The 13,888-nt window shown below is 43.5% G+C and overlaps 2 protein-coding genes across 11 annotated transcripts in view; one reads left to right on the top strand and one right to left on the bottom strand.

Annotated features, from left to right (window-relative positions):
* CCZ1 (CCZ1 vacuolar protein trafficking and biogenesis associated) overlaps positions 1-5,635 on the top strand; it is a 29,136-nt gene extending 23,501 nt beyond the window's left edge. The window contains exons 12-15 of the mRNA XM_020799565.3: positions 500-617; positions 2,401-2,559; positions 3,955-4,082; positions 5,282-5,635. Coding sequence (XP_020655224.2) covers positions 500-617; positions 2,401-2,559; positions 3,955-4,082; positions 5,282-5,337 — 461 coding nt within the window. The 3' untranslated portion in view covers positions 5,338-5,635. The remainder of the gene's footprint in view (positions 1-499; positions 618-2,400; positions 2,560-3,954; positions 4,083-5,281) is intronic.
* The window catches only part of RSPH10B (radial spoke head 10 homolog B), a 29,675-nt gene continuing 21,333 nt past the window's right edge, over positions 5,547-13,888 (bottom strand). For 9 of the 10 annotated variants that reach the window (XM_078381510.1, XM_072982728.2, XM_078381511.1 and 6 more), the window contains 5 exons: positions 13,303-13,443; positions 12,125-12,215; positions 11,323-11,451; positions 8,794-8,992; positions 5,547-6,457 (listed from right to left, as the gene is read on the bottom strand). In XM_078381510.1, the coding sequence (XP_078237636.1) occupies positions 6,238-6,457; positions 8,794-8,992; positions 11,323-11,451; positions 12,125-12,215; positions 13,303-13,443 (780 nt within the window). In that variant the 3' untranslated portion in view covers positions 5,547-6,237. Of the gene's footprint in view, positions 6,458-8,684; positions 8,993-11,322; positions 11,452-12,124; positions 12,216-13,302; positions 13,444-13,888 lie in introns of all 10 variants that reach the window. The other variant, XR_013539149.1, reaches the window with a different exon arrangement.

Consider the following 13,888-nt stretch of genomic DNA (forward strand, 5'->3'; position numbering starts at 1 on the left):
GAGCCTCTTCCTGTAAAAGGAGAACCATTAAATTCAGTTAAACTTACTATACTTCTGAATTTTACTATGCAAAGGACAGGAAATTAAGGGGGGGGAACCCAGCTTCTCCATAAATGTACTTGTGTATAAGGATTGCTAAATCTGATCTTTGGTCTGCTCAGAATACATATTACCTTTTAGATATAAATATTTTTTGCAGAAATTTTGTCACGTTCATGAACATAGCAGTGGGTAATGTAGGGACCTCCAGATGTTGTTGCACTACAACTCCCATCATCCCTCGACACTGGCCTGAATGGCTGAGTGTGATAAGAATTGAGGTCCAAAAACATGCTGGAGACCACAGGTTCTGTACCCCAGTTTACGGCCGCCCAGTGGCTTGTGTCTTAACAGGCAGCAGATTCTGCTCTTGGTTCATGCAAATAACATCTGGTGTGTTCTTCCAATGCTTTCTGTCTGGCTGTGAAGTCTCACTGGTATTTTTCGAATTCTTTCACAGCGGCCACGCAGCTTACACTGGAGTTCTGCCGTAAACTCGACAGCATTGTTGGCCCGCAGCTCACTGTCTTAGCTTCTGATATATGTGAACAATACAACATCAATAAGAGGCTGTCAGGGTTCGTACTGTCCTCCTTTTTTCCCCCTTGCAGAACATCCACTTGGCTTTGAGAGCTCTGTGAACGGGAGGTGAATCCATGCTGTTGAAAGAGCATTTCTATTCCTGTCTTTGTTTTGTGAACAAAAAGACGTTGGTTTAGCAGATGGAGGGCATGGTTCTTAGCAGGAGTCCCTTCACCTCCTTTATGTTCACCCTCCTTTACTCCCTCGCAGTGTTCTTGGGCTGCAATTCACATCCTCCCTCCCCTTTTGACTGTGCTGATGACAACTGCAGTTAACAACATCTGGAACTAAGTGTGGAAAAGTTATCATTTTTCCACACTCCCACCTGGATGGCATCAGATTTCCCACCCTTTGTATCCTTGTTTCTCGTTTGCCTTTTGCCATTGGCCGTTGCTTGTCTTTTCCTCCCAATTTGTGCCTGTTGCACATGGAATGATGCCGCACTTCAGGTCACTGGGTCTGTCAGCATGGAGCAAACAGGTGGTTCTTTCACCTGCTACCCATGTGATTCGATGCAGTCACATGATGAAGCAGCCAGGTTTGCCAGCTAGAGGTAGGTGAAGAGACTCTCTCCAGACTGAATTCTGGATGCCAGCAGGACCAGAAGGGAACTTAAGTCAGAAACCCCTGGAGCATTGTGGTGGGGAGTTGAATCAAAGTGGTTGACTGAATGCCCTGTTTCAACATGATTGCCCCAAGATGAGACTGTTCACTGGTTAGTAACTGAACTGAGCTTTTGTTGCCATTGTTGAGAAGTTGACGCCAGCACGTTAAAGCTCTCGTTCAGTCAGCCTTAAACTTTAATGTGGGATCCTGAGAATTTGATATAGCTTCGCCTGGTGCTAAGGTAGCCGGGTTGATATAATGTGGAGCCAAGGTAGCTAATCTTAGGCTTCAAGTGTCAAGTGACGTTTCGCACAAAAGCTGCAAATTTCAAAGCACGCAAACAAATGCCTTCAGGAAACCTTATTTCTTTTTAAACAAGGCTTCCCAAACCCCCTTCCCTTTATTTTCATTTATTTATTTATTATTGGTAATATTTTTCTGGTGAAATTTAAGAGCACACCACTAATTTCTTGGTTGGCTTCTGACACTATAAAAATGGCTTTTGGGGGAGCTGTGTGCAGTCTGCAGGTCATCGCCTCCCCCCACCCAAGATTAGGAGTCTCTAGTACATAGAGCATGTCCTATAGCCATATGTTGTTGTGTATTTTGTTGTGTATTATTAGTGACCATTTCCTGATCATTGCCCACTACACAGAGCACAGACCTTACGAACAATAAAGTCAGCCTGTCTTCCAGTATATGAAACATTTTTAATACAATAAGTTAGGCTTCGTTCTGAAGTCTAAGAGGTTGGTCAGCCTGTTCCAACATGTAACACAATTTGGAAAGCATTCTACTATGTGGTGCTGCACCACACTGGCTTTGTTCCCTTCTTCTTCCTATAACACTACAGCAGTTGTTAGATCCAGCTTATTCTCAAGCATCTGATTCTAAAGTTCCCTTTGCCAGTCTGAATAAAGATATCTTTCTTTGCCAGAGGCAGAGAAGTAGGACTAACTAACTGCTGAGGAACGGTCTTTTAATCACGGCATTGTGCTTTTTCTTCAGTGTGCTTTTAAATGGCAGTTGTTTTAATTCAGGTTGTGAGCCCCCTTGAGTCCTACACTGGGACAACAGTGGGAATGCAGATAACATTTTTAATTAGTGAGAAGTAAACTTGCAGCTTTGCTGTTGCGATGTGTGACGTTTCCATCCTCTTGTCTGTTTCTCTAGGTCAGAGAAGGAACCTCAGTTTAAATTTATCTATTTCAACCACATGAACCTGGCAGAGAAAAGTACAATCCATATGAGGAGAACGCCCAGTATCTCTCTTACATCGGTTCATCCTGACCTGATGAAGATTCTTGGAGACATCAACAGTGACTTCACCAGGTGACTTGCACGGCTTCCCCTTCACCCAAGGAGAGCAATGAGATACGATCTGAACATTCCTTGCTTCCCATTTATAAAGCGAGCAGCGTGTACGGAGGGGTTTTCGGTTCTCGTTTAGCTTTCAGGCTGCAGACAGAGTCAGGTGATGAAGGGTAAATGTTCTCCGTAGCATCATCAGTAGTGCTAAATGTTGGAGCAGCAAACGGGCAACGCTCTACACGTTGGCAGGCTATCGCTCCTCTCGGCCCTTTACAGGATATCCTCTGAGTGGGAGTGAGGGATGGCCCGGCCATCAGACAAAGTGAGGCTCCCACCTGAACAGGGAGCTGCAGAGCTGTTTAGGAGAGTGGATTCTTGTGTGAGTGCCCTCTGCTTTCATGGACAATGTACGCTTGCCAGTGTTGAAATAACACAAAATGCCAGTCTGCTGGCTTCTGTACATCTTTGTCCTTTGCCTCAAGTAGTCAAAGGTCCTGGACTTTCTCTAATCCGCCGGGACTCAGAGTTTCTCTTCCTAGGAGAAGTTTCTAGCCCTTCTTGTCACTTCAGATGCAGAGCAGGCAAATTTCCTTATATGTATTTTTGTTCATCCTCAAAAATAACTCTGTGCAGCAGGTTATTGTATTGTTGCTGTATTACAAGCACATCATCTGAGCCATACCGTTGATAAACCGTGCAAAGGAATTCCAATGTATTCATGGAAGAGATGAGATTTGAAAATGGCTCTTTCAAGTCCAGTGTTCAGTCCACTGGACCATCTTGGCTCCAGACAGCATACGGGCAGTACAAAATAAATAACCATCAGCCAAAAGTGGGGCATTAAGACATGAGGGGTGGGGGTAATCTTGGCGGGCTTGGCCGAGAAGACACTGACACTCTCAAAGAGGAACAATGAGGAATGAACCTGCTTAGAAACCTCCAAGAACCTTTAGATGCTGAGTTGGAAAAGAAAAGCAGAAAACCAGGGGATGTGAATTGGCCTGTCTGGGCCACTAATGCCTTTTAGTAGTCTGGAGGAAAATGTGCTTGGCTAGCTGGACCAGAGCTTGGGAAAGTTAGTTTCGAACTACATTTCCCAGAATCCCCCAGTCATCATGTCTGTTAGCCATGCCAGGTTGAACCGGATAGGGGTGAGGATACCAGTAACATTTTGTTTTCACAATTTCTATTTCCAGTAATGACCATTGCAGCTGCCGGATCCTGCTATTGGCCCATTCGCTAAGATCTCTGGTTCAGTAATACAAACTCTGCCACAGTGACTAGAATTGATTAATCTATAAAACTCATGGAAAAATCTAAAACAGCAAGCTGAACTGTGATCCCAATTCATGCCGGTTAAAGTCTGTACTGTTATTTTTTCCCCTTGGATTTTAATATACAGACCTCTCTTAACAGGGTTGATGATGATGAGGAAATCATAGTGAAGGCCATGAGCGACTACTGGATTGTCGGCAAGAAATCTGATCAGCGGGAACTGTATGTAATTTTGAATCAGAAAAATGCAAACCTGATTGAAGTGAATGGTAAGCGGAAAAGAGTCCTACTTCTTAACTTATTACTACAGTGGTGCCTCACTTAACGAGTGCACCGTATAACGACAAATCCGCATAGCGATCCCGTTTTCGGGATCACTAATGCGGAGGCATAGCGTCGGCCCCAGTGGGCAAACTCGCATAGCAAAGATCGGTAAGCGTTTCGCTTACCGATCTTTGCTTTGCGACGCCCGCAGATCAGCTGTTCGGCGGTTTCAAAATGGCCGCCAGACACCCAAAATGGCCGCGCACAGCGGTTTCGCGCCCTCCCCTCACTTACCGAGGGCGCGAAAATGGCTGCCCGACCCTGGAAACTTCGCTAAACTGTGAGTTTTGTGCCCGTTTGGAACGCATTAAACATCGATCTGCTTAGCGAAGTTTTCACATAGCGAAGGTTAATCCGGAACGGATTAACCTCGCTATGCGGGGCACCACTGTATTCTGCTTCTTTAATACGACTTACAGTATTTTACTGTTTGTAATACAGTGTATGGCACTTTACAAAGTAGAAGAGAATTGCAGATCTGCCCGAGAACCTTACAGAATCAGATCCAAGAGAAACGGAAGGAGGAGATGGAAATGGAGGCAGAATAGGCCAAAGAAATGTGCGCTTCTTGCAGTTACATGCACCTAGGCTTAGTTCCAGGAGGGCAGTAATATTTGTTACTCATATGTAGTTCTGTGCTTCCTTCGTTCTGCTTTTTCTTCGGAACAGGCCTGTGAGATAGTCACAGGTTGGGAGAAGCCCAAGTGGCAACTAGAATCTGGATCTCTGAACACCCAAGCCACGGCACTACACTGCCTCTAACTAAAGATTATGCAAAAGACTTTCATATCAACAGCAATTTCTAAATCTTTTCCTCTCTTTTTTTGTAATTTGACCCCAGTATTTCTGAGGAAGCACAACTGTTTTGTAGAAGCATGGCTGTAGGCTCTAGTCCACACAACCCACAAGTTTAGCAAGGTGTATGCCTTTCTTGTATCTCCCTAGGGGGAACTCGATTGGTTTTTCTCAGTGGAAAAAAAAAAGGCGTAGCAACACAAAGAATTTGGTAAATGTACAAACCACGCAATAGAGAAGCTGATCCAGATTCGTTCACATGTATACAAGAACTGGAGCTGGTCTCAACTGAGTAATGCTTTTCAATTATTGCAATCTTTTCTCTCCTCTTCCCCCCCCCCCTTGCCAGAAGAAGTAAAGAAGCTTTGTGCAACACAGTTCAACAATATTTTCTTCTTGGATTGATCAGCAGTGGGCCGACTCTGAGGAAGATGGCTTGGAAATGCCCAAGGAGCATTTTTACTGACTGTAACTGGTTATTAAGTCATATTATTGACTGGAATAATGACAATAGTAAAGCAATACTTGCTTTGTAAGAATCATCTTTCTACCAAAACCGTACATGCTCTGATCATACAATTTTTAGATTTTAAAGTATTTATGTGCAAAATTAATTAAAATTAGTCTGGATTAAATGTGTCTCCAATATTGTAATGTGAATATTTTACTGGAAAAATAAAATTAACCATTGTTACAATTTTAATGGATCTTTTTTCTTTGCTCTGGAATAAAACTGATGAAATGAGATGACCTTCTCCAGCTTTGTGGGTATAATGTTGGCAACATTTTGATGCACTAATAATTCATAATTACACAAGCCCGTCCCATACATATCTTTGTAATTCCATTGAACCAAAACAGAGTGGTGTGGTCATTACAAAATGCAAATACAAAAGTAAGTGATACCTTTATAGATCACTAAAGAAATCATCATACTTCACCTTGCCAAGAACTTTTGGACTTCTTCACACTGGTACAAGCCTGATGAAATGGATGGCCCTGATCCACAAAAGCTTGCAAATTATACGATTATTTTTTTGAGTGGTCTATAAAGGTATTGCCTGCACTTGCATTTGTATCCTATACCTATCTATAATTCAGTGGGGTTATTCTCCAATAAGTGTGTATCTGATTGCAGCCTAAATAAGGTTGCCTATGTTATGTTTGGAAGTGCTCAGAAACTGCTCTAGGCTTTTTAAATGATTGCAGAGGAGAGGTATTGCAAATGAATTCATCTCCTAACACTTTATTGCTAACATAATGCAAAGGCACCTGTATTGCAGCTTTCAGGCTCTGATGACCACTCTACGCTTTTTTCTTCTTCTTCCCTCCGGTGGTTGTCTTGGTACTTGGCGGCACTGGGGCTGGCACAGGAGATTCCTCCTTTGGGGGAGACTGTATCTGTATAGACGCTTCTTCCTGTTCTCTGCTCATACTTTCTTCAAGCTCTAAAGCAGCTTTTTCTGCGGCAGCTTGAGCTTCTTCCAGCTTTCTGGCTTCTTCTGCCTCCCTCATAGCATTGAGCCTATAGTCAGGACAAGGAGAGAGAATTGTCTGATTGTCGTTTCTAAAGTAGTAAGAATCAGTTTTTGTTTTCACCGGAAAGTCATGTTAACGCATTCAAACGTCTGGGCATAAAACGGATCTCCAGAGTCCTTACCCGTTTGGAGGCAAAGCTGTATCATAAAAATCAAAATGTCTTGTTTCTCATCCACGCAGCCAACCACACTGTTCCGAAACAAACCTTGGATGTTCTCTTACTGTATTACAAGCGAAAAAGGCAGCCTTCCCAGTAATAGGTATATCCCTTCACAAACAACTTGGTAGGTGGATATAGAAAGAGCACCAAGTATTTGCTCCTTTGGAGTTTTGAGATCAAACTTAGTATGACATACTTGTAGGAAAAGGCTCTCACACACCCTCTCAGTCCTAAACAAAATCCATCCACCCAACCGGAGTCCCTTGCGCTCCATTTCAGCAAAACAAAATGCAAGAAATGTGGAGTTTCCCCTACCTAGCCTGAGGCCCTAGTAACCAAAGTAGGGCAATAAATCAATCTTTCTCATGCTGAGCCTTCTGGATGTTGACTCCAAAGCCCACGGTCCACATTGATGGGGGCTATTGGGAGTTGCAGTCCCAAACACCTGGAGGTCAGCACAGTATAGTAAGTCTTCTACAGACCCATCCTTTTAGACACAGTGTCTCTCCGGGAAAGGAATGTTTCTTGCATTGATCCTTCAAAACAGCCATGTTTTTGATTAGAGTAGAAAATCCAATTGAAAACTGACCATATGATTTAAAAGGAGACTTTATGAATTGCAGATGGGAGGGCAACATGCAGGATCAATTACCCAAAGTATGGATTATTTGATGGTCTCAATTGTAATCTAAAATAAATGTTAGTTGGATCCTAATTTCAGTGTTCTATCTATCTATGCCAGGTCCAATAAAAACTAGACAAGATGCCAACTTCATAGTTCAGAACGGAATGGAAATGTTTTCCTTCCAAAGATGGGTTCCTTCAAAGCTGCCATGCCTGAGTAATCACACTTGCCAATGAAGTCCATGTTTTCTTACTGAGATGCATTCACAAAAGTAACATTAATTTGCAGCTTGAACAACTATGGATATTAGGACAAAGAAACAGCTTTTTGCTCTTAAAAGTTGGTGTCCTTACTTGACCAACTGTTTTCTGAGAGGCATTATACAAGAGAAACACTTTCCTAGGGAATTTTTAAAAAATCTGTCCACTTTCAACCAACTCTCCAGAAAGGGTTCCCTAAATGACACTTGACTTAGGATAAAGGCCTCTTCCTTCCTCCATAACAAAGACGTTCAATAAGCCAGGCTTCCTTCCCCCAAACTGCTGTCCTCCAGACTTCCTCATGACTTCTCAGATGCCTATGGTGATAAATGCACTGAAATACATTCTTCTACAAGAGTATACAGTGTTATCAACAATTTGCATCAGCCCTTGTTGCTGGTGAATAGCTACAGAGTGAACGGGCTTCGAAATTCAACAACAGCTGAAGGGCCAGGTTTTCACCATTCCTTCCCAGTGAGTTGGGTATACAGTGGTGCCTCGCATAGCGAGGTTAATCCGTTCCGGATTAACCTTTGCTATGCTGAATCATCGCTGAACGGGCCAAATAGGCCAAATACTCACCATTCAGCGAAGCTTCAGGATGGCCGGCAGCCATTTTCGCGCCCTCGCCTCGCTTAACGAGGGCGCGAAAACGCTGCGCGCGGCCTTTTTAGGCCATTTCCCGGCTTCCGGCGGCCATTTTGGCCGCCGAACAGCTGATCGGCGGGGGTCGTTTTGCGAAGATCGGTAAGCGAAACGCTTACCGGTCTTCGCAAAGTGAATTTTTCCCTATGGGAACAACGTTGTGCGATCGCATTAGCGATCCGAAAAAACGGATCGCTATGCGATTTAATCGTTATACGGTGCGCTCGTTAAGCGAGGCACCACTGTATCTGGATGCAGAGTCACAGGTCACTCTGCCTCCTGAAGAAAGAGGCAGCCTAGGTGGCCTTGGGCAAGCTGCACAGTCCCAGGGCACCCCCAGTCAAAGGAAACCACTTCTGAGTACTCTCTGCCTAGAAAACCCTAGAAAGGTTTGCATAAATCAAAATCTACTTTGATGGCACACCATTGGTATTATATAATGTTGATTTGCTGCGAGGCAGCCTCCTACATTATTTTCTGCTACACAGTGTTGCCATAAAGAGCCACATCATCTTCGACACACCTCCAATGGAAATATTCAGAGTCCGTCAACCCCGCCTAGGATTTGGCTGCCTGAGAGGGTGCCGGGAGAAGAAGCTAGTCAGCACCAAACAAGGAGGTCCAAGACTCACTTTGCTTCTTCCTCCTCCTCTTGGACCTTCCTCAGCTCACGCCGTTCCGCCTCCTGGATCCTGTTGTCAGAAACCGTCGCCTGCACCACCTGCAGGTACTTGTAGCCAGCAAAGAATTTGTTGGCAAAGAAGATGTAGATCTGACTCATCCACAAATTGAGCTTGTCCTTCTGTTCGTTTTTGGCCCTTTGGAGTGTATCTGCAAGGGAAAGGAGGAGTAGGAGCTGTGTTGGAAAGAGAAGCATCATAATGGCCATGGGAGAGGTATAACGTAACAGCCCTGAGGTCTCTGGTTCTAACTCATGGACCTCCCATTCATAGGGTATAGGGGTCAGGAATGGCAATAAATCTCTCACAGGGTCCCAGAAAGCTGCTGCCAGTCAGAACTGAGAGAGAAAACTTGGCCAGATGAGAAATCGTTTAACGGAGAGAAGACAGTTTTCTTTTTTGTGTGTGCAAGGCTGCTGATCTCTGCAATCCATTGCGTCGCTCACCTCATTCAGCCATGATCTGGTCTTTGACACACGCCAAAAGAAAAAAGCCCAAGGATGTAGAAAAACTCAGCTTTCATGAAGCTACACAAATGCAAGAGTAGGGGGACACCTTGATTGAACCACTTAAAAAAATCAAACAAATTGCAAGCAAACTTTGCAATTTGTTTGATTTTTTTTAGTGGTTCAATAGAGCTCTTGCAATTACGTGCTCTAAGGACCACAGGGCCTTTTCCTTAATTCTCCATGTGTTCGTTTATCTTTTACTGCCCTCATGTGGCAGTAATACAAATTCTCACTCCCACAGTTCCGCAGCTCAGTGTAATTTCCACAGCAGTTAGTATGTCAAAATCTGAGCAGGACTGTTAATCATCAGATTCAGGGAGTTCACAGATTCTCTGGATTGCCAGAAACTAGAAGCAGCCTAATGGGACATAACAGCAAAAGCAGGACGACAGAAAGCTGGAAACTTTCAAACATTTTTGCTTAGTAGAAAAGAATTTCCCCAAGATCACAGCACAGTGAACATATGTGGAAAAGGAAAATAACTTTGAATTTGGCCACAGTACATCTGTCAGCTCTGCCCTTACTGCACATCTTAATATGATAGGGGTGAGAGTTTGAGTGTATCAGGGAAGCTAAAACCAATGTTGAAAATACAGACAGTTGCAGCTACTGTACTAGCAGGGTCATCTGATGTGGAAACAAGAAATAGTGCTGGAAGATGAGACTCCTAGGTTGGAAGGCACTCTGATCAGCTACTGGTAAATACCAAAGAACAAGTACAATGGAATGACACTAATAAAGTGACTAACCACTAATGAAAGTTAGAAGACCTGCAGTTGCCAATGCGTCCAATGGAGCCATGGTCTTCAGTTTGCAAGACCTTTGCAGGGCAGTTAAACACATGGCCTTTTGGAGGTTGTTAAACCACAGAACCACCAGAAGTTGGGTGTAATTTGATGAACATCACATGTGAGGAGGAGAAACATGTTATTTCCACCCACCCTTCTCACATTTCTTTCGTTCTCCACTGTATGAGAAGACCCCTCTATCTATCGCTGCTTTTCATGAAATGTTGATCACAAATTTTCCAATTTTTGAAATTGCATAGATACAGGCAGCCTTTCTCTTCAGAAAGTCGCCATATTTAAAAATGTACAACGAAAGTGGGTGGGTTTAGCATGCTCTGATTTGAGTATTTCATAAAGCTAATAAAAGGTTCAAAGAAGTTTACCTGTTAGATATATTAAATAGAAAAGTCAGTTTGTGGGCCTGTGCATACCAAGGAAACCACCAAAATCCAGAAGTACAGGAAACAGAACAAATATATATATCTTAAATGGTCAGACAAACTAAAATGACTATATTGCTATCTTCTGAAGGCTAAAAGTAAAAAGTGAATAACATAGATCCTGCTACACTTTTTTTGTTTATTGGAAAGGCCATCCTGAGCTATGGAATGTGTGTTTGTGTGTGTGTGTGTTTTTGTGTGGATTACATGGATGTTATACACAAGCACAAACCCATATACCTAAACATTTTTATATATATATTCCATTTTTAAAAAGTTATTGCAGGGGCTTGAGAGGCACTCTAGCAGCAGACACTGCCAAAGCAGAAAAACCTGGGATGAAAAACATCAGCAAATTTCAGTTTAAAACACTTACTGCCACTAACGAAGCCTTAGGAAAGGCATTTCAAAGGGAAAACACATGCATCCAGGGCACAGAGTTCCGACTCCAGTCCTCTGAAGATGCCGGCCACAGAGACTGGCAAAATGTTAGGAAGAACAACCTCCAGATCACGGCCAAAGAGCCCGGAAAACCTACAACCACCATCCGATCCAAGCCATGAAAGCCATGGAGAACACATGCTTGAACCTTAGAGACCATCTCACAATAGCATCATGAGAAAGATGATGTGACCATTCGAGAAAGCTCTAGGGGGCCGTGTTAGGGTCCTAGGAGAGCCAGAGTGGGCCCCACAAACCCTGGTCCCCTACATCGCAGGGAAAAATATGCCCTGAGTCTCCCACCTGCGAATTCCTTCATGGAAGCACCCAGGATCATCCCTTGCTCCATCTCTGCGCTTTTCAGAGTGTGAACAGACTCTTCATCTGTGTTGTCCACAGTAGGGAGGAAGGTGATGTTCCCGGCCGTGGCTGCTGAAAAATAGAAAGTGGACAGCATGCAGGACTGGTGAGCAACACTGTGGAAATGGACATGGTGAAGGACCAAATGTTTCTAACATTTGCAGCTCTTAGTCAAGTCAGGAGTCCACTCGAAGTGGGTGCTAACCCTCTATTCACAAAGCAGCCATTACTTTGTCTGCAGCATCGTCCTCCATGGCATGCCAAAACAACATACAGACAAAAGAAACTTAAGATCCAGCCTCCAACCCTGCTTTCCCTTCTTCCCATTTAGTTTTAACATTTATCTGACAAAGCCATCGCATTTGTAAGCCAAAACTTACAAAACGTATACCCAAGTCCCCCATTCATCTGCCTAATCCTTTTCCAAATCCATCTAGTTTTAGAAGCCCTCTTGCACTAGCAACTGTCTATTTGAAAATCCATCCTTGCAGAAAGCTAGCATGTCAGGGGAAGAGTATAACTTAATATTTCCCCTTATCTGCTATTTTTCTTTGTGCATGCTGATGGGGAGATTCAATTTTACAGCACTCTGGAGAAAGACCGTCCCCCGCGAAAGCCTATACTACAGCCGGATACATAATTCAGCTCTGAGCATGTTCATTTCACATTCATTTCCACAAAAGTCAGACAAGGTCTTGAACACTAGTGTGCATGAGTTCCATAGGCAAGACATTTTTGCACTCACACTGAGGAGAGGCAGCTTTCTCTCTGTTGAGGGATTTTGAACCAGGCCGAGATGCTTCCTCCTCTTTTTTTCCATCCTTGATTTTTCCCTTCTGCAGAAACGAGATAACGCAAATCCAGAGCTTCAAAACTGGGGAACCACAGCTCCCCAAACGTCCCAATTTGCTGGGATCAAAATTTACCAGATCTGGATCAATCACACAAATCAGGAGTGGGTCAGAAAAGGTGTCACCTTACATTTTGGTACTGCAGAAAAAGATAAAATCTGGAGCAAAACTAAACACAGATACAGTGGTGCCTCGCTTGACGAGGATAATCTGTGCCGTTGAAATCGCTGTTAAGCGAAATCCTCATCAAGCAAAATTAAAAAGCCCCTTAGAATGCATTAGAAACCAGCTAAAACACTCTGTTCACTGGCTTCCAACAGGATTACAATCCCAATGTTCACAACACCTGCTGCTGCGCCAGTTACACAACAGATAGATAGCAGTGGTTGCAAAGAACAGGTGGCTCAGCTACCATTGCTCCACATTTTACCTAATTTTATTTTATTTATTTTATTTCCAACCTATCTTTCTCCAAAGGCCAGGACCCAAAGCAGCTCACAATATGATTTTATTTAAAAAAAAATACAATTAAAAACAAATGCCTTTGTTTTTAATTGTATTTCCTCCGGCGATTCGTGCAGCCCCTACGCTGGGCACTTTCAAGAGTCAACTAAAAACATGGATGTACATTCAGGCCTTCCCTCCTGTCAATACTTAATTTTTTCTTTATTCTTTTTTTCATTTATTATTTGTTTTATTATTGTATGTGTTTGGATTGTTTGTAAAAATCCTTACGTTTTTATTGTATATATTTTATTGGAAGCCGCCCAGAGTGGTCGACCAGACCAGATGGGCGGGATATAAGTCAAATAAATAAATAAATGCAGCTGTACTGCGAGGAAATGTAACAGGGGCAGGGGGTGAGAGCGGCAGGCCTAACTTTGGAGGTTTCCATTCCTCCGGCATTACAGAACTCTCTTTCCCAGCCTGACCAACCTCACAGGGCTCTTGTGAGGATAAAGGAAGGATGGGAAGAGGCCATGTGTTGTATGACTCCTGGAGCTCACGGTATAAAAAAAGCAGGACAGAAAAGGAATTAATCAGAAGGTGAAGAATCCAAACCTTCACTGACCTCAGACTTCTTCGTCTTACTAACGTCGACAAAATGCACGATCCTGCTTGCAGAAGACCTGGAAGTGACGCGGCGAAGGCTGACGACATCCGATGTCTCGTTGCTCCCTTCGCCGCTGCTTGTGGTTCTAGTTTGAAAAGACTGGGGGTTTTAAAAAGTCCAAAAGATGAGTAAGCGTTGCTGGGAAAGCCAACAGCCCTATCCGTTTTAAGAACACAGGAAGTGGCCTTATACTGCATTTGACCTCATAGCGTCAGCTCTGACTGGCAGCGTCTCTCCAGTGTTTCAAGCGGCAACTGGAACTTTTCCAGGTCCACCCAGGGATGCCCAGGATTAAACTTGGGACCTTCTGCACACAAAGTATCCCTATCACCACTGGACTATGGTCCCTCCCCAGTACAGCATCTGCTACTTCCCTGGGGAGAATAAATAGAAATCCATTGGATGCTGCAAGATTCGCTGGCTGCTGTCACTTCTGAGCCATTAATGTTCAATTGGCTTATTTCATTACACAGGAGACAGACCGACAGGATATATTATCAAGTCAGAAAATCTAGCATTTGAACAACTTCTTAAGACCCCTATA

The sequence above is a fragment of the Pogona vitticeps genome, chromosome 13 (genome assembly GCF_051106095.1).
Source record: "Pogona vitticeps strain Pit_001003342236 chromosome 13, PviZW2.1, whole genome shotgun sequence".
In the NCBI taxonomy this organism is placed as follows: domain Eukaryota; kingdom Metazoa; phylum Chordata; class Lepidosauria; order Squamata; family Agamidae; genus Pogona; species Pogona vitticeps.